The sequence below is a fragment of the Gymnodraco acuticeps genome, unplaced genomic scaffold (assembly GCF_902827175.1).
Source record: "Gymnodraco acuticeps unplaced genomic scaffold, fGymAcu1.1, whole genome shotgun sequence".
NCBI lineage: Eukaryota > Metazoa > Chordata > Actinopteri > Perciformes > Bathydraconidae > Gymnodraco > Gymnodraco acuticeps.
The window spans coordinates 11,728-38,339 of NW_022992306.1; the positions used below are offsets into that span (position 1 = coordinate 11,728).

Below are 26,612 nucleotides of genomic sequence, written 5' to 3' on the forward strand. Positions count from 1 at the left end.
ACAGCGTTAACTCGCCTTCAAAATAAAAGCATGCCAAATTACACTTAAGACATACAACTGCAACGAAAGTAACAAACACAATGCAATATCCTTTTCAATTTCAAAGAACACAAATAGGGTTATTTACAGGTGTTGTTTTGTGTGGTAGAGGGTCGCTTTCATTGATGCGTTTTGCACCCCGGGCCGTTGTTTTGATATTCCGCTGAAGTATACGCTGTGACGTAATAACTCGACGGAAGGGGGGAGGGGGGGGGGTCAGAGGGCCTAGGTATAAAACTCACGGCTCGCCACTGAGTTCTGGGAGTGAAAAAAACATTTTTGACCGTTGGTGCTCATCCTAATTTTCGGCCTTGATGTAACAACGTTCATAATTAAGTAAATGTAACACCCTTTTCACCCCGGTTACACGTTTCATTTGCCCTGTACGATGAAATGGGGGATGTTGGCTTATCTGGCGCCCGCAGCTCACAGCCAAAGTGCGAGTGAGCGAGGGAGAGAGGGAGGGTGCACCGGTACCGGCGCTGTTGTTATTAGAATCTGGTGCTAGCTGCGGATATAAGAAGAAGATGTTTCTACAATAATGTGGAGGGAGAGTCCTCTCCAGTCAGACTGAGAGACTGATAACTACAGCTCAGTGAGGTAAAGGACTCTGAGTGTTTAGATAGTTCACTTTAGTCTAAGTTCAAACGGTTTGGTCACAATTTATGTAAACACATATTTTCAAGGCACTCCTTTATAATTATTGGGATAAACAGGTTTGAAATCATTCCAACATACTATAGGACAGTAACCAAACATATCCTTTTAAAACTGGACTTTCGACCCAAAACCAGTTGTTGACTTGTGGATGCAAGCAGCTAATCGCAGACTCAACCAGAGAGAAAGTAGTAGGCCTACATCATCAGCTACCATGTCTGACAGAGAGGAAGACAGTGAGGAGAACAGTCAGGAGGGTAGTGATGACAGCTTGTAGGATTACTGGTCGTGCTAATGTTGTCTTGTGTTCGCCTCTGCATGTATGTTCTGTGTTCACCTCTGTGTGTTCTGTGCCGTGTGTCTGACAAATAAAGACCGGTTTATTTATTTCATTTTAAGGATGAGCACCAAGCAACATCTCCAGGTGCTCCTTTGAGAACCAGGGCAAAAAAGTTATGTGCACCCTCTGCTTATTAAACTTTTTTTTCACGGAATATTACTGCCAAAAGTCACGTGACTTAAGAGCATTATGGACTTTTCAACAACAGTGATCTTGGCAGGGCTGATCGTAGCTCTGTTGTGGCTGTTCAGTGTCAAAAACAGAAGAAAGTATCGCCTGCCTCCAGGACCCTTTGCGCTTCCTCTAGTAGGAAACCTGCCACAGCTTGACAAAAATGCACCTTTTAAAAGCTTTCTCAAGGTAAGACTAAATGTAATCGGACAAGAATAATGAGAGACGACGTCTCTGCATAACCTCAGTCAAACAGATTTGTTTTATCACAAGGAAACATTTGCTCTAAAGAAACAATAGGTAATTTGCAGCCTTTAATTGCCCTAATGTGTTTTCTAGTTCAGTGAAACCTACGGTCCTGTGATAACAGTGTACCTGGGTTGGCAGCGGACGGTTGTTCTGGTAGGATACGATGCAGTGAAAGAGGCTCTGGTGGACCATGCAGATGACTTCATTGGCAGAACTCCACTGCCGTTTCTGATGAGAGCGACCAATGGCTACGGTAACAAAAGCACAAATAATGTTTCTTTGTCAAGGGACAAGTGATTTCCTAATGGTTTTAGGTCTGCATGTCTCTGTGTTTACATGTATCTATAAGACCTCAGATCGTCACAAAACAACCATTTCCTTTTGTCAGGTTTGGGGATCAGTAACGGGGAACGATGGCGCCAACTTCGACGTTTCACACTGACAACCTTAAGAGACTTTGGAATGGGACGCAAAGGCATGGAACAGTGGATCCAAGAAGAGAGCCAACATTTGAGGGATCGCGTAAAAACATTCAAAGGTATGTTTTCAGCTGTTGTGGGAGACTGGAAGCATTGTTTTTGTTTGCATCTCTCTTGCTTGAGCTGCACTCTTTAAGACTTATCTCTTTTTGATGGCGGTTGGTTCAAAGTAAACACAGACTATGTTACACAATCGGCTAAGACAGTGAACCTTCATTTAAAGCCTTGATTTACTAAGAAAGCAAATGAAGCATTTTAAGCTTTATTTAAATCTGAACAATTGGCAAGCCACAAACTGTGAATATTTTCAAATGATATGTTGATCATTAACAGGTAATGAGTAAATTAAGCTAAGAGTTTGGTGGATATTGATATCTTCAACTAAAACCCACGCAAGGTTGAATGGCTGTTGGACTTCAATCCGTGTATCTACCGTCCATTTGTTTTTCTTTATGAAACAAGTAAACGGAAGAGCATCTGAGAGGCGTTTTTGCTTTTTGCTCTTTACCTGCTACCAGTTAGTAAGGACTAACTGGTCTAATAGAGCAACCCAGTCTCACGGCATTTCGTGTTCACCAACACGATTTTTAATCTATTGATTCGTGTTCACCAACACGATTTGCCCCTTTTTTTTCGTGTTGCACAGCACGATTTTAAAAGCAATGTATTTCTACTGCCTGCAGCACGTCTTTTTCTCCGGTCGGGTCGTGGGAGACCGGAAGCTGTGTGGTTCATAAAAACATGTTCTTACTCAATATCAAGCCACAATTATTGCTTTTATTTTAAATCGTATAATTTCGGACTTTTGTTGCCGTCTGTGAGGAAAATAAATGGGGCTCAGAGCCTCAGAATACGGAAATCTGTATTTTTAAATATTTTTTTCCTTCTAATTCGTTATTCTTTTCAAAATAACACACTGTTATTTACTCACCAATAACACACAATTATCCTTGCTTTTATTTATTGGTTTAATTCCATAATCTCGGGCTTTTTTGGCGTCCGTCAGGAACTTAATTTCAAAATAAAAATAACCGGAAACAGACGTAGGCCTATAAGGGACATTTCGAGCATCATTGCGATTGTCAACATTTCTGAGTTTAGGATGGCCGAAGACACTACACTACCCATAATCCCCAGCTATCGTTTAGGACTACAGTCCCCGTAAGGTTACGCAGAGCGTCAAACAGCTGTGTGAAATGGAACGAAACCACGCCAGACTATCCAAAACTGAAATCGAACGCCCCCCCAGAACTACACATGCTGGCTATTGTGTTTCGCAAAATGTTCTATGGGACGTCTCTACTGAACGTTTTCGTTTTTCCCACAATTAGAAGTTGTCAGTATTAAACACATTGGTGTTATCAAATGTAAAACATATAATTAATAAATGGGTGAAAATCACTTGTGTCCATAATGCGCAGCATTAATACCCACATGACAGCTCATTGTTACTTTATAATTATACTCTACAATTCAGAGGTTAACCTGGTATTTTTACTCCACTGCATTTATTTGAGTTACTTTGCAGATTCTGATTAATTATGTGAAATATAAACAACCCTTAAATCAGACTTTAGTTACACCTGAGTAAAATTCAGGTAAGGTGATTGTCAAGTGCCAACAATCAGGAGAGATATTTGATAGTTGGTGCTTGAGAAGACTAAACATGTATCTGCAATTGACATGAATGGAAACGAGTAATAAAGTATATTCATTACTCGTTATTCTCTACTAATAGTTAATTAAAGACTGTATATTATGGCTATTTTGCACATCCCTTTCAAGATTTTCAAAGGTTTATTGACATATCATACTGTATACACAACTACGGTGTAGTTATGCAATGAATGAAACACTTGGGTCACAGGTTCCTCAACAAGACATCTATCAATATGTGTGTACCTCCACCATCAAACTGTCATATTCTGCAAATTTCTTATTCTATCTACATACATAAGAGTATAATTCATATGTATAATATCAGTTAAAAATAAGTGCTTCAACATAGTTAACATTGCAGGAAAGCAATATATTAGACGTTAAGTACTTTGTCAGGCTTAATATTTATCTGTAGATAGATACCCCCAAAGTTTTTTTCTTATTTAAAAGAAGACCTTAATCTGTTATTTAATGTTTAAATAAAGGTTAATTCGTTTTTCTGTTTTGCACCTCCTCCTATTAATATCTTTGTACATTCTGCACTAAACTGTTTTATTGTAGAGATCACTTAGAGTATCTTCTTGATTTTTTACATTCTATATTTATACTTTCCCCCTATGAAAGTATGTACTCTTAATATTTTTTTAATCAAATATAACAATAATTCAATAACGTGCTAACCACTAGGAGGTGCACACAGCCATAATAACTTTGTATTATAAATGTAGGACACTTATGTTTTCGTACAACATCTGAAGATGTGTAGTTTTATGCATGCTTTCACATAATTGTACAGCATATTGCTATACTATTTCAGACTCAGTATTTACATTCTTACATTCAAAGAAAATCAGTAATATCTTTAAAAACTACAGTCCTTTTATATCAGCTGTGCACCGTTATGGTGTAAATATAACCTATCTGTGAATTAGATCAAATGTAAAAGTCAGCCGAATTAGTGTTGATACTGCAAGGAGACGTATTGTGTGAAGATGTTGTTTAATTGTTGAATATATTTATGATCCACGTCAAGTATTCAGTTTCGGCAGCATTTTCTCAGTTTTTCCAAAGGTCTTCTCATCAGGGCTCTATAAATAAAGAACTACGGCAGATCTGTAATATACAATGCAGCCGATCCGTGTATTACAATGCCGTTATGTGATGAATTTCAAAGAGAAAAGCAAGAGCGCTCGGAATTAAGTATTATTTTATTCTTTTAAAATGTTTTCTGGATTTCATATCATATAAACACCAAATCCCAGCATGCATTGCGGCTAAAACATCCGCGAGCTTAAAACCATAGCTGAGGATCTTGGGTAATCGCTCGAAATGCCTACGTCTGTTTCCGGTTATTTTTATTTTGAAATTCAGTTCCTGACGGACGCCAAAAAAGCCCGAGATTATGGAATTAAACCAATAAATAAAAGCAAGGATAATTGTGTGTTATTGGTGAATAAATAAGTGTGTTATTTTTGAAAAGAATACGAAAAAAATATTTAAAAATACAGATTTCCGTATTCTGAGGCTCTGAGCCCCATTTATTTTCCTCACAGACGGCAACAAAAGTCCGAAATTATACGATTTAAAATAAAAGCAATAACTGTGGCTTGATATTGAGTAAGAACATGTTTTTATGAACCACACAGCTTCCGGTCTCCCACGACCCGACCGGAGAAAAAGACGTGCTGCAGGCAGTAGAAATACATTGCTTTTAAAATCGTGCTGTGCAACACGAAAAAAAGGGGCAAATCGTGTTGGTGAACACGAATCAATAGATTAAAAATCGTGTTGGTGAAATACGAAATGCCGTGAGACTGGGTTGAATAGAGAGGCCAAGTCCCTCCCTTTCCGGGAGCTCCATGGGACCTTATTTCGGAAAAATTATGTATTGAAGTCAATGGCGAGAGAAAGATTATCTTTCGATCCCGTTTGAATAGTGCCACGAATTACACATATTATGCTTTTCAATTTAAAAGATAATTTTGCAAGTCAAAAAAAATAAAAATGGTCGTAAAACTGTGAAGTAACACATTTTTGTGTGTGAAACGCTCAATGGCCTCGCACCACACACCAAGACGGCCGTCACGTTGGCACATTTCACCTATTTCTTTCAGAATGAGGTGAAATGTATTAAAAGAGGTGAAAATCACTACAAGTCTGGGCATGTTGAGAGCTGTATACACACAAGGGGAGTTAGTCGGTTCCAAAAGAGCCAGCATGCAGGACCGGCTTTACAAGGTTTTGGTGAGTATTGTTAATGACATCACTTGCTGGGATTTGCAGTTTTTGGGATTTTCTAGTTGCGTATGTTATTAAGGGCTGTAAATATAATAAGCCTCTGTCTAAAATGGACAACATTGTTAGGAGATTTAAACTATACCACGATTCTGCACTGCAGCTGTCAACTCTGCCGCCTCTCGAGTTTATTTTGTATTTATCGTCTATACTGTATATGACGAGTGATACACATATTTTTTACCACAAGTTCTTAAGGAAACTGATGCTGTTGGACTCGGTACTAGTTTGACTTTTACCAGAAATAAAATGAAGTACTTTTACTGTGTACTTTGTGAGTAATCCTCTGTCAAAGTCCCCTCCATAATGCAGTTTCACTACTGAGTCCAACAGGATCAATCTCACGAAGAACTAATGGAAAAAAATAATAATTCCCTCATCAAATTTAGCAGAGGTGGCTTGATTTTGTTCTCAGCAGGGGACTTTGACAGAGTATTTCTCAAAAAATACACAGTAAAAGTACTTCAATGTATTGTAAGTAGTAGGCTAACTAATACAAAGTCAAATAGTATCAATTTGATTAAGAACTAATGGTAAAATTATATTTGTATCATTCATCAAAGATAGCAGAAACACATGCATTATGGAGGGGACTTTGACAGAGGATTACTCACAAAGTACACAGTAAAAGTACTTCATTTTATTTCTGGTAGAAGTCAAACCGAGTCCAACAGTGTCCGTTGAACCCCATCCCCCCGTCCCTGGGCGGAAAAACGCATCATCTGCAGGAAACAGCGTCTGAGGGCTTCTTAATATTTAATAAACTATGAAAGTTTTATATCTATGTAACGAGAAGAAACTCAGCTAACTGATCCATTTTTTTTATTTTTTCAAAAAAAACTACAAAGCTAGCGCTGAGCCTCTAAATTAGCCACGAGCGAAGAAATGCTAACGCATTACTGCACAGAAACTCACTCATACCACCCGTTATTACTTATCGTAGCTGCACGTGCAACCCATCGATTAGCATCGTGAGAAGACACATAATCGATCGGTACCTACATTATCACTCAATGATACGAACTCGCGACTTTATAAACAAAAACAGACATCAAAACATGTGGCGCTAGGTAGCTAAAACAGCAAAATGGCTTACCTTTGTCGTTGTCTGGTCAAAAGTGGTCTTCAATGGCATTACAACGATAAAAACGCTGCTGAAGGTTAATCCATAGGTTAATCCAATGTGTCTGTGTCCCTTTGAAATGATTTCTGATAATCCATAAGCAATAAACCGACTTTTCCATTTTCAGATGTCAGAGCGAGAGATAGGTTCGCTCTGGCCAAAACTGCATGCGCGAAGCCCCCACTTTTTTTTGTTAACGTTGGTGTGTTTCTGAAAATGCCCCTTCGATTCTATTGGCTCTAACGGTTAAAAAGAGATGTCAATCACCAAAATCGACCAATGGGTTCCAGAGAAACGGCAAAAACGCCCATTTCCACCCAAATCACCCCAGAGGTGGAGTTTATTTTTTTAAATCTCTCTAAAAAGGTCAAATGTCACTTGTTTTGCATCAATCTTGATACAGGGTACTTATATGTTGTACTTTGGATACCTAAAGCTTTTAGTCTACCATCCCATCATGCAAGGGTGGTTTTCACTATGAGTAAAAAATTGTTTTTGGACGGACACTAACATTTACAGCTTTTTTGTAAATGTTCAATCTGAATTTTTTTTTAAATAAAAAACATCTATATTGATTCTGACTTTTCTACATCCAACTCACAGGTTTATCATTACTTTGAGAAAAAAGATTATTAATGTTCCCCTTTTAGAAGTGTAGTTATGGTTATTTGTTCTGGAAATGTCATTTTCGAGCCTGAGACCTGAAAAACAGGGATGGGGTTCAACAGAACTTGTGGTAAAAAAATATTTGTATCATTCATCAAATATATCAGGAATAAAAAAACAAACTCGAGAGGCGGCTGAGTTGACTGCAGTGCAGAATCGCTGTATAGTTTAAATCTCCTAACAATGTTGTCATTTTAGACGGAGGCTTATTATATTTACAGCCCTTAATAACATCCATTTTCTGGGCTCAATATGTGTCTTGGCCGTTTTCGTTGTGATCGCTAAATTCCCCTTGTTTATAATAATCACCGTTCCTTCAGCAGGATACTGTAGTGATTCAAAGTGTGATTTTAGCAAACGAGTGCTTTTGTTTTGAAATCACTTCCGTGAGTTTCGCCCCGCCCCTCGCTCCAAGGACCATTTGACCATTTAGTAAGGTAAAAAGCAAAAACGCGCTCGGACGCTCTTCCGTTTACGTGTTTAATAAAGAAAAACAACTGGACGGTAGATACACGGATTGACTTCTTACAGTGTTGTGACAACAGATACCAACTTTTTTGTATAGTATTTCAATTAAACTAAAACGCTGGTTCTAACACATCCAAAGTGAGTTTAAACATGTTCAAACCCCAGCAAAGTTAGCAGTTGTATGGCAGATAAGATTAATTCTCAATTCAGCGATGTTGTGACCTGCCAGGCAACCAACACCACCTTTTTTCTTCTGATCAGAACGTTTGTAAGATGAGTGTAATGGCAATTTCCTTCTCCTATGTCCTAGATATTTTTGCCGTTACTTTCACAGAAGGGCTGAAGAGTGATCCAGACGCAGACACAAACAGATGATTTCCGGTCCTTTGTTGAAGTTTATAATGTTGTTTATTCAGCTTTACATACCAGGGTTAATTGTACAGTTTCTAATTGTTGTGATGAGCATCTGCCGGGCTGGTGGAATCGGTATGCTCTCTTCCTCCTGTGTCCACACCTCTCCTGTCACCTATGACCTCCTTATACACCCGGTGCTGCTAAACCCCGCCACCCAGTGTTCATAAATAATATTACACTATACATATAACAAATAAACTGACACACCAACAACACCCACAAAATAGCTCCTACAATGAGTCCAACTGTGTTTCCCTCTTCCCTTCCAGCCAAGCCATTTGACCCCTCATTCTTGTTGAGTCTCAGCATGTCCAACGTGATCTGCTTCCTGGTGTTTGGCCAGCGCTTCAAATATGAAGATGAGAAGTTCCTGTCTCTTCTGCAGATAATAACAAACACCTTGAGATTTGTTAGTAGTCCCTGGGGTCAGGTAAGAAGGGGAGACCCGAATCCTACTTAATATCATGTCTATGATTTTTCAAGTTAACTAGAAGTTGGGACAGGTAATGGTGGAAATATTCAGAGAGAATACTGTAAAGATGCATTCACATCATACTGTATGTGCCTCTGCTGACGCTTTAGCGCAATCGCTCAAAATTGTCTCCAAGCGCTGCGCTCAAAGTTTAAATTATTTAATGAAATTCACATTGCGTTTCATGTGAATGCAGCTCAGGCCCGGTTCTACGGGGGTGCATAAGGGTGCATTGCACCCTCAGTTGAGTTGTTATGCACCCTCATTTGAAAAATTAATTTAAAAAAAAAAAGTGAAAAAAATATATATATTAATTAAAAGTGAAAAATATTACATATATAATAACAATAATAATAATAGTAGTAATAATAATAATAATAAGAAGAAGAAGAAGAAGAAGAACAATAAGAAGAAGAATATAGTTGAAATAAAATAAATTGTAATTGTGGTTAAATAACATTGTCTGCTGCATTTATTTGGTCAATTTAAACGGTAAGTAACATTATTATGTCAGGTGCGCGTGACCTCTGCGCGTTCGTCATCTGCAAGGTGCTTACACAGCAGTCAATGATGGACATCAGAAAATGGTTAAAACAACCAGCCCTAATCGCCAGCAGTAACACTGCATCTACTGCAGGTAATAACAGTTCAGATCATGGGGAGATTACGTTACCCGCGGCCACTGTCGTGCACAATAACGTCCTCCCGCTCAACTCACCGGCTTTGCCCGCCTCGCCCACGGAGGCTGAGCAGCCGCAGACGTCTTCGTTGCCCCAAACACCGCCACCCCTAGGCGGCCCGCAAGTGCCAGAGGACCTCGGCAAAACAGAGCCTGCCGAGGTATATTTAAAAAAAAAAGTACCCAACTCGCCTGTACAGTGGGGTAAGGCGCTCATTTTGCAGCTCATGGTTTCACAACAGAGATTGGCTGGAATATTCCTCTAAAAAAGATGCCATCTTCTGCTATGCCTGTAGACATTTCGGTCTTGAAAGGGGAGTGATTTGTAAAATATCCATAAAGAAATAGTAAACCTGCTTACAGTTCTGTTTCATATGGGTGTTGAGATGTATCCAGATCTCTTCATGTTCAAAGTGCACCAGATTGATGCTTTTAACTTCAATATTTAAAAAAAAAATCTTCCCGGGGGAGCATGCCCCCGGACCCCCCTAGAGGAGGTGAGGACCCCTAGAGGGTGTTATGTCCACTCCCCATTTATAAAAATAGCACTTTACCACTGCACCCTCTTTAATCTCAGATGCACCTTTAGTCATTTTGTTCTGGAACCGGGCCTGATGCAGCTTAACAATAATATACAGCATTTTGCAACAATAGCCGCAACACACTGAATACAGTATGAACTCCTGTGAAACAAAGCTTGAGTGTGTCTGCCTCCCTGATACAGATGTACAACGTCTTTCCCCGCATCGTGGAGCATCTTCCCGGCAGCCATAACACTGTTTTTGCCCAGATTGAGGAGTTAAGAGGGTTTGTGTCCATGCAGATCCAAGAGCACAAAGAGACAATGGACCCAAGCTCACCGAGGGACTTTATTGACAGCTTTCTCATCCGAAGCAATCAGGTAGGACTGGACAATTTGCTTTACTTAAAGGTCCCATGTCATGCTTTTCCGGTAATTACCCGTCCCCTTGTGTTATGTAGCTTTTTCTGCATGTAAACGGTCTGCAGAGTCACAAACCCTCAAAGTATACCCTGTAGCGAGTAAAACTCTAACACAGAAAAGACCTGTCTATGCTGCCCCAGAACGCCTCGTTGGACATTTTTTTCATTTTTTTCTTCCTGAGTATAGTGACGCAAGGCAAGTTTATTTATATAGCACCTTTCAACACAAGGCAATTCAAAGTGCTTTACAAAAGTGAAAGACATTAAGAAAAAACGTAACGATACCCAGGTCCAAATGGACCAATCCGCTCCTCACACACACACACACACACACACACACACACACACACACACACACACACACACACACACACACACACACACACACACACACACACACACACACACACACACACACACTCAGCCTTATCTTTTCTCAGCCGCGGCTCCGCGGATCTCCGCACACAGCCAGGCTGTGAGTGTGTGTGTGTGCTCAGGCTGAGTTCCTCGCTGTCTTGCAGACCCCACGCAGCACCAGGAAACGACACCAGTAATACAGCTCACACTGTCCGCTCCTCGAGCCTCAAAGGGCGGAGCAGCGAGCCCCGCAACGTCCCGCCAACACAGCACCCAGACCCCACACAGCATTCTCATCTGTTTGTCATTACTGGTGTCATTTTCTGGTTGCTAACAAACGCCATTGTAACACATAAACACTGATCTTCAGCTGTAACAGTGGTTGACTAATCAGAACAGAGTGGGCTCATAGGGAGGGGGGGGGGCAAGAGCTCCAACAAGCCGTGTAGGACAGAGAGTGAATACACATACTATACAGAGATGCTGTATGAGAAACCAATGAGATTTTGGAACATTGAACAACGTAAATCTATTCTAGTAGACCTCAACAATGGAATTATGATCAGTAGAAATGGCCATGTCACGGGACCTTTAAGAAACCCGAGACCACACTGCGCAGTATAACTTTGATCCTGGAATTTCTTAAAATTCCTCTGTATCCAATTAAACATCCCTTCACATTAATTTGGATGCTAAGAAAGGTTTCCCTGATGTACTATGGCAGATGTCATCAGAAAAAAATATATTTGCTGTTTGCTGTGCATTTTGTATTATTTATACCAATATAACCTCTCAGGAAAAGGACATTCCTTCAACGGAGTTCCACCATGAAAACTTGGTCTCGACTGTGCTGAATCTCTTCCTGGCAGGAACGGAAACAACCAGCTCAACCATTAGATATGCCCTCAGTTTGTTCATAAAATACCCAGACATACAGGGTAAGTCCCCCAACAGGAAACACAGCCCTTTTTGACCAGTTCTACAAACATCTATAATCCTGTATTTACCTTTAATGTTTTGCTTGCTCCCGTACAGAGAAAATGCAGCATGAGATTGACACTGTGATTGGACAAAGTTGTCCTAGCATGGAGAACAGGAAGTCCCTCCCCTTTACTGATGCAGTCATCCATGAGGTGCAGCGCTTTCTGGACATTGTCCCATTCAGCATCCCTCACTACGCACTCCATGACATCACTTTCAGGGGTTACACAATCCCCAAGGTATTGTCCATCCCAAGATATCATATCCAATGACAGAGACAAATCCTTATTACACTAACATGTCTCTCACATGTCTTAATAGGACACTGTGATTATTCCTTTGCTTCACTCTGTGCTGAAAGAGGAAAAGCATTGGGAGACTCCCTGGACCTTCAACCCTAAGCACTTCCTGGACCAGAATGACAACTTTAAGAAAAATCCTTCTTTCATGCCTTTTTCTGCAGGTAAAATGCGGCATTCCGCCAGTTGATACATCAACCCTTAGCATGCTGAGGAATATTAATAATAGTAGTTTTCTGTGTGAGTGTGTTTGACTCATTGCCCAGTAACAATCGTAACCGCAATTGTATTTTCAATTTGAAGTTTGTGGTTTTATCTCTTCACAGGGAAGAGAGCCTGTGTTGGCGAATCTCTGGCTCGTATGAAGCTTTTTATCTTCCTAGTTTCACTGCTGCAGAATTTCACTTTTTCCTGCACTGGAGGCCCCGACACTATCAACCTCAATCCAGAGTTCAGCAGCTTCGCCAATCTGCCTCGCTCCTCCGAGATCATCGCCACGCCACGTTGAGAACAGGAAGTCCATTTAGACCAGGGGTGTCAAACTCAATTTCATCTCGGGCCACATTAGCAAAAAAAAAAAAAAAAGGGCCAGTTTTATATATAAGACTATATAAAAATACATATATAAATATTTAATATATAAAATAATGTATTATATTACATTATTGCCTCTGCATTGGATGATTATCGGATAGGGTAATAACTTCATAATTAACTACATCTGAAAGCAGAAGTCTAGGGCAAATAATTGCAAGTCTCTTCAGTGAGAATGTCACAAAATGATTTAAAAAGAAAAGCCAAATTCTGGAAAAAAAGTCAGAATGTAAAAAAAACAAGTGACATTTTGAAAAAAAAATCACAAAATGTCAGATCCAGAGAAAAAGGCAAATTCTAAGAAAAAAAGCATATTTTGAAGAAAAAAAATTCAAATTCTGAGAAAAAGTCACATTTGAGATGCATTGTAGGACATGTAGTTTATGGGCATCCTCTTGTCTTCTGCTTTGGTTGTCTTTTAACAATTCTTAGTAACTCAATTAACTATCAACATGCCGTCTTAAAAAAAAAAAAAAAGTATTTCTGAAATATGTATTTGTATACATACACATGGCAATAGATTACTTCTGTATACCTGTTGGAAAGTCTTTGTTGTGTTTGTGTATTTACTGAATTTATTCCAAGTAACATTTCATTGGAAGAAAATCTATCAAACAAGAAAAAAACACCCAACACATCAAATGTATCATCTCTTTTTAAAAGATTATAAAAATCTCTGCCTTCCATTGGCATTTCAATCAAAGTCAGATCACTGAACCTTGAAAGAGATAAGGTACATTTGAGTCCTTTTCCTTTGACCTGTAAAACGTCTTTCCAGAGGTGGAAACTTTACTTGAGTATTTCCATTTAATTGTTCTTTAAACTTCTACTCCACTACATTTATTAGTCATCTTTAGCTGCTTTTAACAAAATGCATCCCTTCAAAATAAACTAGCGGACTAACTCTTTAAGCCACATAAGAGTTTAATTATGTAAATATTTTACAGAAAGTCAAACAGAACTTTGTTTGTCTATAACAGTGAAATGCTACTTGATGCGACCGTATTATCTAGTAATGTCACATTATTAAATATAATTATATAGAGACATAAAAGCCATTTTCTGCAATATAATTACTTTAACTTTTTACACTTTAAGTACCCTCCTGCAATTCACGTAAATGTAATAATTGTTTATTTACATTTGGCCTCTTTAATTCAAGATTGTCACTTTTTCATTAAAACAAATATACTGCTACTTTTGACCATGGTGTAATTATCTGCTATTTGTTTTAGTTTTCTTCTTATTGTGCTATTAATAACGTGTTTAAATATGTAAGTCTATTCTCCTCACTTTACCTGCACTATCTGATGTTGTTTAATGTAATTTTCCCCGTTGCGGACAAATAAAGGATTTCAGTCAGACAACTCACGTGTTTCTTTAACATGTTTAGAAGCAGCATATAGTTGAGTTTGGCGTCTAGGCTCGGGCCTCATCACTCCACAGATATACATAGCACCATGAGTGATGATTAAATAACTATCCCCCGAGCCTACAGGTGGAAGCTGGGGTGGTGGTGGGGCAGGTAAGCAGCAGCAACGTGGAAGTAGCTGCAGCAATAGCAGCAGCAAGCAATGCATAGAGAGATATCTGGCAGGTTAAATAGAGCGGAGACTCTGTTTGGTTGGTTGTAGATTGTCAAGGGACGTTATGTATGAATGCAGTACTCGACTGCCTGAGCTTGCAGGCTTCGCCCTATTCGTGATTCTTATTAATTATGCTGATACTACTTTTGTACTTTTTAAGATTTTGAATGCCGGACTTTCACTTTTAATTAAGTATTTTGACAATAACGTATTGGTACTTTTACTTAAGTAAATGTTCTGAATACTTCTTCCACCTCTGACTACTTCTGAGCAAACCAGCAGCAAAATGTCAGGAGTGGGGTTGAGGTGACGTCAAAGGGCTCTGCACATACCCTTAGAACCAGAGTTATGCAGGTAACCTTTGTTTTCGTCCAGAGAAAGCTTGAAGCAGAGACAGATGTGTGTAGTTTACGGTCATCACAGGATTTAGACCTTCAGTGGAGGTTACTTCAGTGGAGAAACACCTTTCGTGGAGCCAGGGGCGGTTCTAGGGGGGCCAGTGCCCCCCTAACACTAACTTTGGACCCCCCTGTGGCCCCCCTAAAAATGAAAAAAATAAAATATTGGCTGACGGAATAAGCGGAAGTAACGATATTTGTCATTCTAGTCGGACCCATTAGAGCAGGGGTCTCCAACACGTCGATCACGAGCTACTGGTATCTCGCAAGCCCTCAAGGAGCACACAGCCTCTGTGAGCAAGCGAGACAGAGAGAGAGAGAGAGAGAGCTAGAGAGAGCACACCGTTATCTATTTAATGTGTTGTAAAAAATAAAGAAATCATTCCAATGTGTCCTATAGGACAGTAAAAAAAAAAACAGTTTGAAAGGGGAGTGATCAGTAAAATATGCTTAAATAAAAAGAAAGAACGCTAACTAGGTAACATAAGATAAGAGTAAACAAGTTTAAATGATTTGTTATTGGTTGTGATCATATTCTAAAGATGTTTTTATTATTGAAAAGTATACAGCTCTCGTTCATGAGTGTTGAGAGCTGTATCCATAAATTCATTTTGTGCTCAAAGTGCACCAGATTGATGCATTTAACTTCAACATTTAAAAAAAAATCTTCCCAGGGCTGCATGCACCCGGACCCCCCTAGAGAAGGTTAGGTCCACCCCCAAATAAAGCAGGCTCAAATAATTAAATTGCATACATTTTCTTTTAGTAAACACTGAAAACGGGTCCCACAGACCCAAACAGCTCACAAAGGTAAGCGTATAATAATGTGTAATGAAACAAATACCAATAACTGTATTGCATTGTTTTCTTAGATGTATGCGCAATTACTTCATACTGTCTTTGTCTTTTTCGTCCTGCATTTATTGCGCCCCCCTCAGAAAATAACTGGCCCCAGCCTGGCCCCCCCAGTCAAATTGGTCTAGAACCGCCACTGCGTGGAGCATTATGGAGTTGTCAGCCTCATTGATTTCAGCGGCTCTTATCATTGCTTTACTGTGGCTGCTGAGCCGGAGGAACCATAAACACGTGAGTCTACCTCCGGGACTGAGCGCGCTGCCGGTGATAGGCAACCTGCCGATGAGTTCTTCAGCATGAATGTTGCTGATGAGAGCAAACAGCAGGACGGAGAGCTCTGAGACTGCAGCCATTCTGCTTGGAGGTTTCCTCGTGAGTGTTGTGTAAACAATGACACCGCTCACACATAAGATCTGTATCAACCCTCAGCAACAGCGTCTCATTGGTGGACTGAAAACATGACATCTTTATCTCAACTTCAGTGGAAACTCTGAAGGGTTACGTCAAGGCCATGCTATTTTTGGTTAGACTTCTGATCTGAACATGTTGATATCTTGAGTTTGCTGCACAGGAAGACATTGATCAGATGGTCAGGGAGGCGTGTGGTGCAGTGGGATGTGCGTTGATGTTCGGATCAGGGGGTCACAGGTTCAAACCCCACTGCAGTCAGCATGTCGTTGTGTTCCAACGCAAGACACTTCACCCCAAATTGCTCCTGTGGGGATTGTCCACAGTATTGAGTATGTAAGTCGCTTTGGATAAAAGCGTCTAACAAATGACATGTAATAATGTAATAATGGTTAGAGTTGAGGTGGTCCAGATACCAGTTTGGGGGACTGGGGCTGTGATGTAGAGAGGTTTTCTACCAATGGACGGGTTGAGGGTTTGACCCTGATGCAAATTGGGCAAGATACTTAAGATAATGTGTGGATGTTAGTTTCTCTGAGCAGTGGGCTCCTTGTATGGCAGCCTCTCTATGAATGGCTGTAAATTGGTAAACAATGCACTAAGATGGTAAAGAGGTGGTACCCCAAGGATCAGTACTGGGTCCACTTCTCTTTTCAGTTTACATGCTCCCTCTTGACCACATCATCCGTAAACACAACATCAGTTTCCATTTTGAACTGCCTGCCTCCAGGATATCCACAAATGGATGTCTCAAAAACACAGGCTCCTCCAACAGTGCAACATGAATATATATATAGGACATAGAACAAATAGAACAGATACAATAGTGGATGAACGACATCCCTTTCTACTAGTGTCACAAAAACATGAAGCACTCTGAGGAAAAACTGTGTTAGTGTTCAGCACTGTCGTGTCAAATGTTCCTATAATCATTTAAATCATATAGATTATGTTTCAGACTCTGATTGCCTTTTACTCGGTTACATTGTAGTTTTAGTGACACCAAAAACATGAAGCACGCTGAGGAAGAACTGTGAATAAAGAGTGTTACGTGTATCAGTGGAAATGTGTATTTCCTGTTTCAAGTTTCGAGGATTTATTGTCATGTGCACATTAGCTACAGTGTAGATATGGCAATGAAAAACTTTAAAACCTTTAATATACTGAGGGGTTTCCATCTGGAGGATTAAACCTCTTTAGCTTCACATTTCAGATTCCTCATTTCATCATATTTTTTTTATTTCGTACAGGCTAAAGACACAAACATGGACATAACAATAACATATCGGAGATGACATTCCCATTTCAGACTAACACAAAAAAAACAACAACAGAAGAAATAAAGATACAGTCAGTAGGATCACTTCAACATTTCACAAACAAAAATAGGTTGACAACCAAATACCACCAAAAACACAAAATGGCAAGCATATGTATTGTTCCTTTAATCCCACTCTTCATTAGAGCTCATTATTTCCCATTTCATGGCGTGTTGAGCCTTTGATTTTTTTGTGGCAATATTTTTTTCCAAAAATAAATTGGATTTTTAATCTACTCTTCAAACAATTTAAATTAAGATTACTCCTTGATTGACTTTTAAACATATGTATTTTAGCCAGAAGAATAGTTGTATTTATTAACTGTGTGCGGTCTTCATCTAACAGCCCCAATAAAATATTAAAGGGTGTAAATGTAAATTCCATATTGAGTGTCTTCAGCCAATTTCGAATCGTAGACGACAGACTTGCAACATGTGGACAATACAAAAATAAATGCATCTGGTCTTCCTCATCACAGAATCTACATAATGGTGATGGTTCAATATTAAAGATGTTGAGTTGTTTGTTTGTAGCGGTAATCTTGTAAAAAATCTTCAGTTGAAAGATTCTTGACTACGAATCAATTGTTGTTTTGTTGTTTTTGTTTTTGTACCTGTTAAGCCCGAGAGCCCCCGAAACTCGTGTCTCAGGGCTTCTTAACATTTAAAAACGTATTAATGAATGTCTCCTGGATGCAACTCTGCAAGGGCTTTGTGTAGCAGTTAAAGTCACATGCTTACAAAAGAGCTTTGTTTGCTGCACCATACATTACTTATTTAGTGAGTTAAGGGCAAGCCTTAACACAGGGTTCTTACGGTCATTAAAAACCTGGAAAAGTCATGGAAATTCAAAAAGCTAATTCCAGACCCTGGAAAAGTTATGGAAAACAATATTGTTCCCAAAGTTTTGGAAATGTAACTAAAGTTGCATCAAATATAATTTATATTTTAGCTAATCGCCGAAATAGTAATACTATAATGATAATAAATACTGTATCGTATAGTAATTGAAACGTAAAATGGCATTTAACTCGAGGTATTTTGCTGGTGAGAGATTTTACTTGCTTTAGCGTGTAGAAGCTAGTAAGCCTACTATTTGATTTGTTTTAGAGAGGCACAACATGTTTCAGATGCAGACCTTATTTTCCTGTTCCATGTTAAAATAAACCATTTCAGTGGTACCGCTGAGAGAGTACGTTTTTTGGTCATGGAAAAGTCATTGGTGAAAAAGTGTATGAACCCTGTTGAAACGGATGGACCCTGAATCTAACTAGAGCTGTCGTCCATAGGAAAGAATGTGCGCCAGGGAACCTACGTTCCTAAAAAGAAGGGCTTCTAGATGTCCCTGAACAGCGACACAATTAAACAGTATGAAGTGATTTGTAAATAGAAATACAGATTTGACTTAATGTTTTCATAAATATATTTTTCTCCCAGTGAAATTGGCATGGGACTTATTTTTACCCTCTCAAAGAACCGGAATCGAGAACCGAAAAGAACCGGAATCAGAACCGGAATCGTTAAAATCCAAACGATAACCAACCCTATATAAAGTTCATTAGTTGGTTTTAGGGTTCTTATTTAGAAAATAGACATAAATCTTTTACCAACAGCAGCTGCTACTGTACTTAAACTAAACATGTATTCCAAAGTGCTTTAAAGGTCCCATGTCATGGCCATTTCTACTGATCATAATTCCATTGTTGAGGTCTACTAGAATACATTTAAATTGTGCAATTTTCCAAACTCACATTGGTTTCTCAAACAGCATCTCTGTATAGTATGTGTATTCACTCTCTGTCCTAAACGGCTTGTTGGAGCTCCTGCCCCCCGGAGGAATATAGAGGAATATTTTTGAAGTTTTTAATACTCTTATCAACATATGAGTGGACAAATATGCTTTATGCTAATGTTTATTATCATTTGAACAATGACAAATATTCTCATGAATATTAAACACAACAACTTCTGAACATTACAAATATTCGCCTCAATTCAACCTGGAACCTAATACAATAAAAATGGTGTGTGTGTGTGTGTGTGTGTGTGTGTGTGTGTGTGTGTGTGTGTGTGTGTGTGTGTGTGTGTGTGTGTGTGTGTGTGTGTGTGTGTGTGTGTGTGTGTGAGAGATGGATCGTTGGAGCTATGTGCAACTCAAGGCATATGCTCGAACGGGAGCTGCCTGGACGCTGCAATCATGTTGCACTATCCGTGCTGAGTGTGCTGACTTCACGTACAATGTCCCACTGTCTGACTTCCTGCATAAAGTCAAGTGCTCGGCGCAGTTGTCGGCGAAATGTCGCTCCTCTGTTTTCATTTAAACAGCTCCTTATATCTGTTAGCGCAGCTAGCTAGCACCAGATGCTAACAACAACAATGCACGTAAGGTCTCTCGCTCGCTCGAGCCACACATGCACACACCCTCCCGGTCATCCCAATAGCCAGTCGGTGCCTGCCGGTGAGCGTGGAAGTGTGGTCTGCCACAAGCGGGCGGCAGGAGCGGGGCTGTCAGCATCAGCTTGTAGATGGTATTTTAAACTCGATGCGCTCGGGGCGGCCGAGGACAAAAATACACATGCGTTAATCGTGTTAAAATAATTAGTGGCGTTAATTTTTTTTTGCGTTGACAGCCCTAGTACCAATACATTATTGTCAAAATACTTAATTACAAGTGAAAGTCCTGCATTCAAAATCTTAAGAAAAAGTACAAAAGTAGTATCAGCATAATTGATAAGAATCACACATCCTTTATTTGTCCGCAACGGGGACAATTACATTTAACAACATCAGATAGTGCAGGTAAAGTGAGGAGAATAGACTTACATATTTAAAAAGCATTTTACTGTTGTAGACAAACAAAGTTCTGTTTGACTTTCTGTAAAATATTTACATAATTAAACTCTTATGTGGCTTAAAGAGTTAGTCCGCTAGTTTATTTTGTAGAGATGCATTTTGTTAAAAGCAGCTAAAGATGACTAATAAATGTAGTGGAGTAGAAGTTTAAAGAACAATTAAATGGAAATACTCAAGTAAAGTTTCCACCTCTGGAAAGACGTTTTACAGGTCAAAGGAAAAGGACTCAAATGTACCTTATCTCTTTCAAGGTTCAGTGATCTGACTTTGATTGAAATGCCAATGGAAGGCAGAGATTTTTATAATCTTTTAAAAAGAGATGATACATTTGATGTGTTGGGTGTTTTTTTCTTGTTTGATAGATTTTCTTCCAATGAAATGTTACTTGGAATAAATTCAGTAAATACACAAACACAACAAAGACTTTCCAACAGGTATACAGAAGTAATCTATTGCCATGTGTATGTATACAAATCCATATTTCAGAAATACTTTTTTTTGGTTTTGTTTAAGACGGCATGTTGATAGTTAATTGAGTAACTAAGAATTACTAAAAGACAACCAAAGCAGAAGACAAGAGGATGCATAATCATTCCGGCTGTTCCCTTATGTTGTATCTTTACAGTATGTGTCCGCCAGGTAACAGCAAACATCATCTTTACAGCAAACAGTGCAAAATCACAAAAAATCAATATATGTTATCGAGTTGTCCTCGACTCAGAATGCTTCAATCAATGATAGGCTCAGTCTAAATGGACTTCCTGTTGTCAACGCGGCGTGGCGATGATCTCGGAGGAGCGAGGCAGATTGGCGAAGCTGCTGAACTCTGGATTGAGGTTGATAGTGTCGGGGCCTCCAGTGCAGGAAAAAGTGAAATTCTGCAGCAGTGACACTAGGAAGATAAAAAGCTCCATACGAGCCAGAGATTCGCCAACACAGGCTCTCTTCCCTGTGAAGAGATAAAACCACAAACTTCAAAATGAAAATACAATTGCGGTTACGATTGTTACTGGGCAATGAGTCAAACACACTCACACAGAAAACTACTATTATTAATATTCCTCAGCATGCTAAGGGTTGATGTATCAACTGGCGGAATGCCGCATTTTACCTGCAGAAAAAGGCATGAAAGAAGGATTTTTCTTAAAGTTGCCATTCTGGTCCAGGAAGTGCTTAGGGTTGAAGGTCCAGGGAGTCTCCCAATGCTTTTCCTCTTTCAGCACAGAGTGAAGCAAAGGAATAATCACAGTGTCCTATTAAGACATGTGAGAGACATGTTAGTGTAATAAGCATTTGTCTCTGTCATTGGATATGATATCTTGGGATGGACAATACCTTGGGGATTGTGTAACCCCTGAAAGAGATGTCATGGAGTGCGTAGTGAGGGATGCTGAATGGGACAATGTCCAGAAAGCGCTGCACCTCATGGATGACTGCATCAGTAAAGGGGAGGGACTTCCTGTTCTCCATGCTAGGACAACTTTGTCCAATCACAGTGTCAATCTCATGCTGCATTTTCTCTGTACAGGAGCAAGCAAAACATTAAAGGTAAATACAGGATTATAGATGTTTGTAGAACTGGTCAAAAAGGGCTGTGTTTCCTGTTGGGGGACTTACCCTGTATGTCTGGGTATTTTATGAACAAACTGAGGGCATATCTAATGGTTGAGCTGGTTGTTTCCGTTCCTGCCAGGAAGAGATTCAGCACAGTCGAGACCAAGTTTTCATGGTGGAACTCCGTTGAAGGAATGTCCTTTTCCTGAGATGTTATATTGGTATAAATAATACAAAATGCACAGCAAACAGCAAATATATTTTTTTCTGATGACATCTGCCATAGTACATCAGGGAAACCTTTCTTAGCATCCAAATTAATGTGACGGGATGTTTAATTGGATACAGAGGAATTTTAAGAAATTCCAGGATCAAAGTTATACTGCGCAGTGTGGTCTCGGGTTTCTTAAAGGTCCCGTGACATGGCCATTTCTACTGATCATAATTCCATTGTTGAGGTCTACTAGAATAGATTTACGTTGTTCAATGTTCCAAAATCTCATTGGTTTCTCAAACAGCATCTCTGTATAGTATGTGTATTCACTCTCTGTCCTACACGGCTTGTTGGAGCTCCTGCCCCCCCCTCCCTATGAGCCCACTCTGTTCTGATTAGTCAACCACTGTTACAGCTGAAGATCAGTGTTTATGTGTTACAATGGCGTTTGTTAGCAACCAGAAAATGACACCAGTAATGACAAACAGATGAGAATGCTGTGTGGGGTCTGGGTGCTGTGTTGGCGGGACGTTGCGGGGCTCGCTGCTCCGCCCTTTGAGGCTCGAGGAGCGGACAGTGTGAGCTGTATTACTGGTGTCGTTTCCTGGTGCTGCGTGGGGTCTGCAAGACAGCGAGGAACTCAGCCTGAGCACACACACACACTCACATCCTGGCTGTGTGCGGAGATCCGCGGAGCCGCGGCTGAGAAAAGATAAGGCTGAGTGTGTGTGTGTGTGTGTGTGTGTGTGTGTGTGTGTGTGTGTGTGTATGTGTATGTGTGTGTGTGTGTATGTGTGTGTGAGGAGCTCCGCAGATTGGTCCATTTGGACCTGGGTATCGTTACGTTTTTTCTTAATGTCTTTCACTTTTGTAAAGCACTTTGAATTGCCTTGTGTTGAAAGGTGCTATATAAATAAACTTGCCTTGCGTCACTATACTCAGGAAGAAAAAAATGAAAAAAATGTCCAACGAGGCGTTCTGGGGCAGCATAGACAGGTCTTTTCTGTGTTAGAGTTTTACTCGCTACAGGGTGTACTTTGAGGGTTTGTGACTCTGCAGACCGTTTACATGCAGACAAAGCTACATAACACAAGGGGACGGGTAATAACCGGAAAAGCATGACATGGGACCCTTAAACAAAGCAAATTGTCCAGTCCTACCTGATTGCTTCGGATGAGAAAGCTGTCAATAAAGTCCCTCGGTGAGCTTGGGTCCATTGTCTCTTTGTGCTCTTGGATCTGCATGGACACAAACCCTCTTATCTCCTCAATCCGGGCAAAAGCAGTGTTATGGCTGCCGGGAAGATGCTCCACGATGCGGGGAAAGACGTTGTACATCTGTATCAGGGAGGCAGACACACTCAAGCTTCGTTTCACAGGAGTTCATAATGTATTCAGTGTGTTGCGGCTATCGTTGCAAAATGCTGTATATTATCGTTAAGCTGCATTCACATGAAACGCAATGTGAATTTCATTAAATAATTTAAACTTTGAGCGCAGCGCTTGGAGACAATTTTGAGCGATTGCGCTAAAGCGTCAGCAGAGGCACATGTATACAGTATGATGTGAATGCATCTTTACAGTATTCTCTCTGAATATTTCCACCATTACCTGTCCCAACTTCTAGTTAACTTAAAAAAATCATAGACATGATATTAAGTAGGATTCGGGCCTCCCCTTCTTACCTGACCCCAGGGACTACTAGCAAATCTCAAGGTGTTTGTTATTATCTGCAGAAGAGACAGGAACTTCTCATCTTCATATTTGAAGCGCTGGCCAAACACCAGGCAGCAGATCACGTTGGACACGCTGAGACTCAACAAGAATGAAGGGTCAAATGGCTTGGCTGGAAGGGAAGAGGGAAACACAGTTGGACTCATCTTACAAAAGGTGTTGTTGGCAGGTCACAACATCCATTGAGAATTCATCTTACCTGCCATACAACTATTTTTCAAATGCTAAAAACGACTAACTTTGCTGGGGTTTGAACATGTTTAAGCTCACTTTGGATGTGTTAGAAGAACCATGGTTAGAACCAGCCTTTTTGTTTAATTGAAATACTATATAAAAAAGGTGGTATATGTTAATGTCACAACACTGTAAGAAGTCAATCAATAGTAGGCTAACTAATACAAAGTCAAACAGTATCAATTTCATTAAGAACTAATGGTAAAATTATATTTTTACCATTAGTATTTCAAGGATAGCAGAAAAACATGCATTATGGAGGGGAATCTGACAGAGGATTACTCACAAAGTACACAGTAAAAGTACTTCATTTTATTTCTGGTAGAAGTCAAACTAGTACCGAGTCCAACAGTGTCAGTTTCCTTAAGAACTTGTGGTAAAACATATTTGTATCACTCGTCAAATATAGCAGGAATAATGAAGAGCAGCTGATTTGAAAAAACAAACTCGAGAGGCGGCGGAGTTGACCGCAGTGCAGAACCGCTGTATAGTTTAAATCTCCTAACAATGTTGTCCATTTTAGACATAGGCTTATTATATTTACAGCCCTTAATAACATCAATTTTCTGGGCTCAATATGTGTCCTGGCCGTTTTCGTTGTGATCGCTAAATTGTAAATTCCGCTTGTTTATAATAATCACCGTTCCTTCAGCAGGATACTGCAGTGATTCAAAGTGTGATTTTAGCAAACGAGTGCTTTTGTTTTGAAATCACTTCCGGGAGTTTCGCCCGCCCCAAAAAAGCAAAAACGCCTCTCAGACGCTCTTCCGTTTACTAACTTTACTTGTTTATAAAGAAAAACAAAGGGACGGTAGATACACGGATTGAAGTCCAACTGCCATTCAACCTTGCGTGGGTTTTAGTTGAGGATATCCACCAAACTCTTGCTAGCTTAAGCCTTAATGTAGGTCATTACCTGTTAATGATCAACATATCATTTAAAATATTCAGTTTGTGGCTTGCCAATTGTTCAGATTTAAATAAAGCTTAAAATGCTTTCTTAGTAAATCAAGGCTTTAAATGAAGGTTCACTGTTTAAGCCGATTGTGTAACATAGTAGGCTATGTTTACTTTGAACCAACCACCATCAAAAAGAGATAAGTCTTAAAGAGTGCAGCTCAATCTAGAGAGATGCAAACATCCGAACAATGCTTCCAGTCTCCCACAACAGCTGAAAACACACCTTTGAACGTTTTTACGCGATCCCTCAAATGTTGGCTCTCTTCTTGGATCCACTGTTCCATGCCTTTGCGTCCCATCCCAAAGTCTCGTAAGGTTGTCAGTGTGAAACGTCGAAGTTGGCGCCATCGTTCCCCGTTACTGATCCCCAAACCTGACAAAAGGAAATGGTTGTTTTGTGACGATCTGAGGTCTTATAGATACATGTAAACACAGAGACATGCAGACCTAAAACCATTAGGAAATCACTTGTCCCTTGACAAAGAAACATTATTTGTGCTTTTGTTACCGTAGCCATTGGTCACTTTCATCAGAAACGGCAGTGGACCTCTGCCAATGAAGTCATCTGCATGGTCCACCAGAGCCTCTTTCACTGCATCGTATCCTACCAGAACAACCGCCCGCTGCCAACCCAGGTACACTGTTATCACAGGACCGTAGGTTTCACTGAACTAGAAAACACATTAGGGCAATTAAAGGCTGCAAATTACCTATTGTTTCTTTAGAGCAAATGTTTCCTTGTGATCAAAAACATCTGTTTGACTGAGGTTATGCAGAGACGTCGTCTCTCATTATTCTTGTCCGATTACATTTAGTCTTACCTTGAGAAAGGTTTTAAAAGGTGCATTTTTGTCAAGCTGTGGCAGGTTTCCTACTAGAGGAAGCGCATAGGGTCCTGGAGGCAGGCGATACTTTCTTCTGTTTTTGACACTGAACAGCCACAACAGAGCTACGATCAGCCCTGCCAAGATCACTGTTGTTGAAAAGTCCATAATGCTCTTAACACTTGGTCCTCTTGAATCTCTGCTGCTCAACAGATCTCTAAATGCTTGAATCCTTTCATTGGAGCTTATATTTAAATGGGTGTTTATCTTTTACAGCATGTTGACAGGAGCGCTGCATTAGGACACAGGTCAGCCATGTGACACTCCTTGCTAATTTCCTGCCATAACTCCACAAACAAACTAAACAAGTTTTACAAATGCCCAGGGCCGTCCCTCCCTACAGGCCGATCATGCAGGCTGCATTTTTGGATGGGTGATGCATTTTTTAATGAGTAGCCTATGGGGGGGATGAGTAACATTTAACTCAACATTCCTGTTTTCGTTCTTCAATGAAACAAATAATTGTTCAATAAAATAATAAAAACTTGTTCCGTTCTACTTCATTTTTTAAAATCTGTTGAAATGTCATGTTTTGTGTTTAATTTTGCATCGAATATTTCCAAAATCCCCAGCTTAACTTCCCATGGAAACTTTCTGGAAATGTTCCGCCCCTTTGCAACCCTATTCCTAGCAAACAGTAAATCCCTTTTTTTACAGTTTAAAGGTGGGGTAGGTAAGTTTGAGAAACCGGCTCGAGATACACTTTTTGTTATATTCCATGGAATTCTCTT

The 26,612-nt window shown here is 39.8% G+C and overlaps 2 protein-coding genes across 2 annotated transcripts; one reads left to right on the forward strand and one right to left on the reverse strand.

Moving 5' to 3' along the window:
- Window positions 1–1,225: 1,225 nt before the first annotated feature.
- LOC117541043 (cytochrome P450 2G1-like) lies at window positions 1,226–12,843 on the forward strand. Its single transcript, XM_034208089.1, has 9 exons — window positions 1,226–1,396; window positions 1,547–1,709; window positions 1,845–1,994; window positions 8,830–8,990; window positions 10,436–10,612; window positions 11,807–11,948; window positions 12,046–12,230; window positions 12,313–12,454; window positions 12,617–12,843. Exons 1-9 carry the CDS (start codon window positions 1,226–1,228, stop codon window positions 12,796–12,798), a joined length of 1,473 nt encoding a protein of 490 aa, XP_034063980.1. The 3' UTR covers window positions 12,799–12,843.
- Window positions 12,844–20,173: 7,330 nt separating this feature from the next.
- LOC117541042 (cytochrome P450 2G1-like) lies at window positions 20,174–26,175 on the reverse strand. Its single transcript, XM_034208088.1, has 9 exons — window positions 25,819–26,175; window positions 25,506–25,668; window positions 25,221–25,370; window positions 23,755–23,915; window positions 23,231–23,407; window positions 21,920–22,061; window positions 21,638–21,822; window positions 21,414–21,555; window positions 20,174–21,251 (listed from the first exon to the last, which is right to left on the reverse strand). Exons 1-9 carry the CDS (start codon window positions 25,987–25,989, stop codon window positions 21,070–21,072), a joined length of 1,473 nt encoding a protein of 490 aa, XP_034063979.1. The 5' UTR covers window positions 25,990–26,175; the 3' UTR covers window positions 20,174–21,069.
- Window positions 26,176–26,612: the final 437 nt, after the last annotated feature.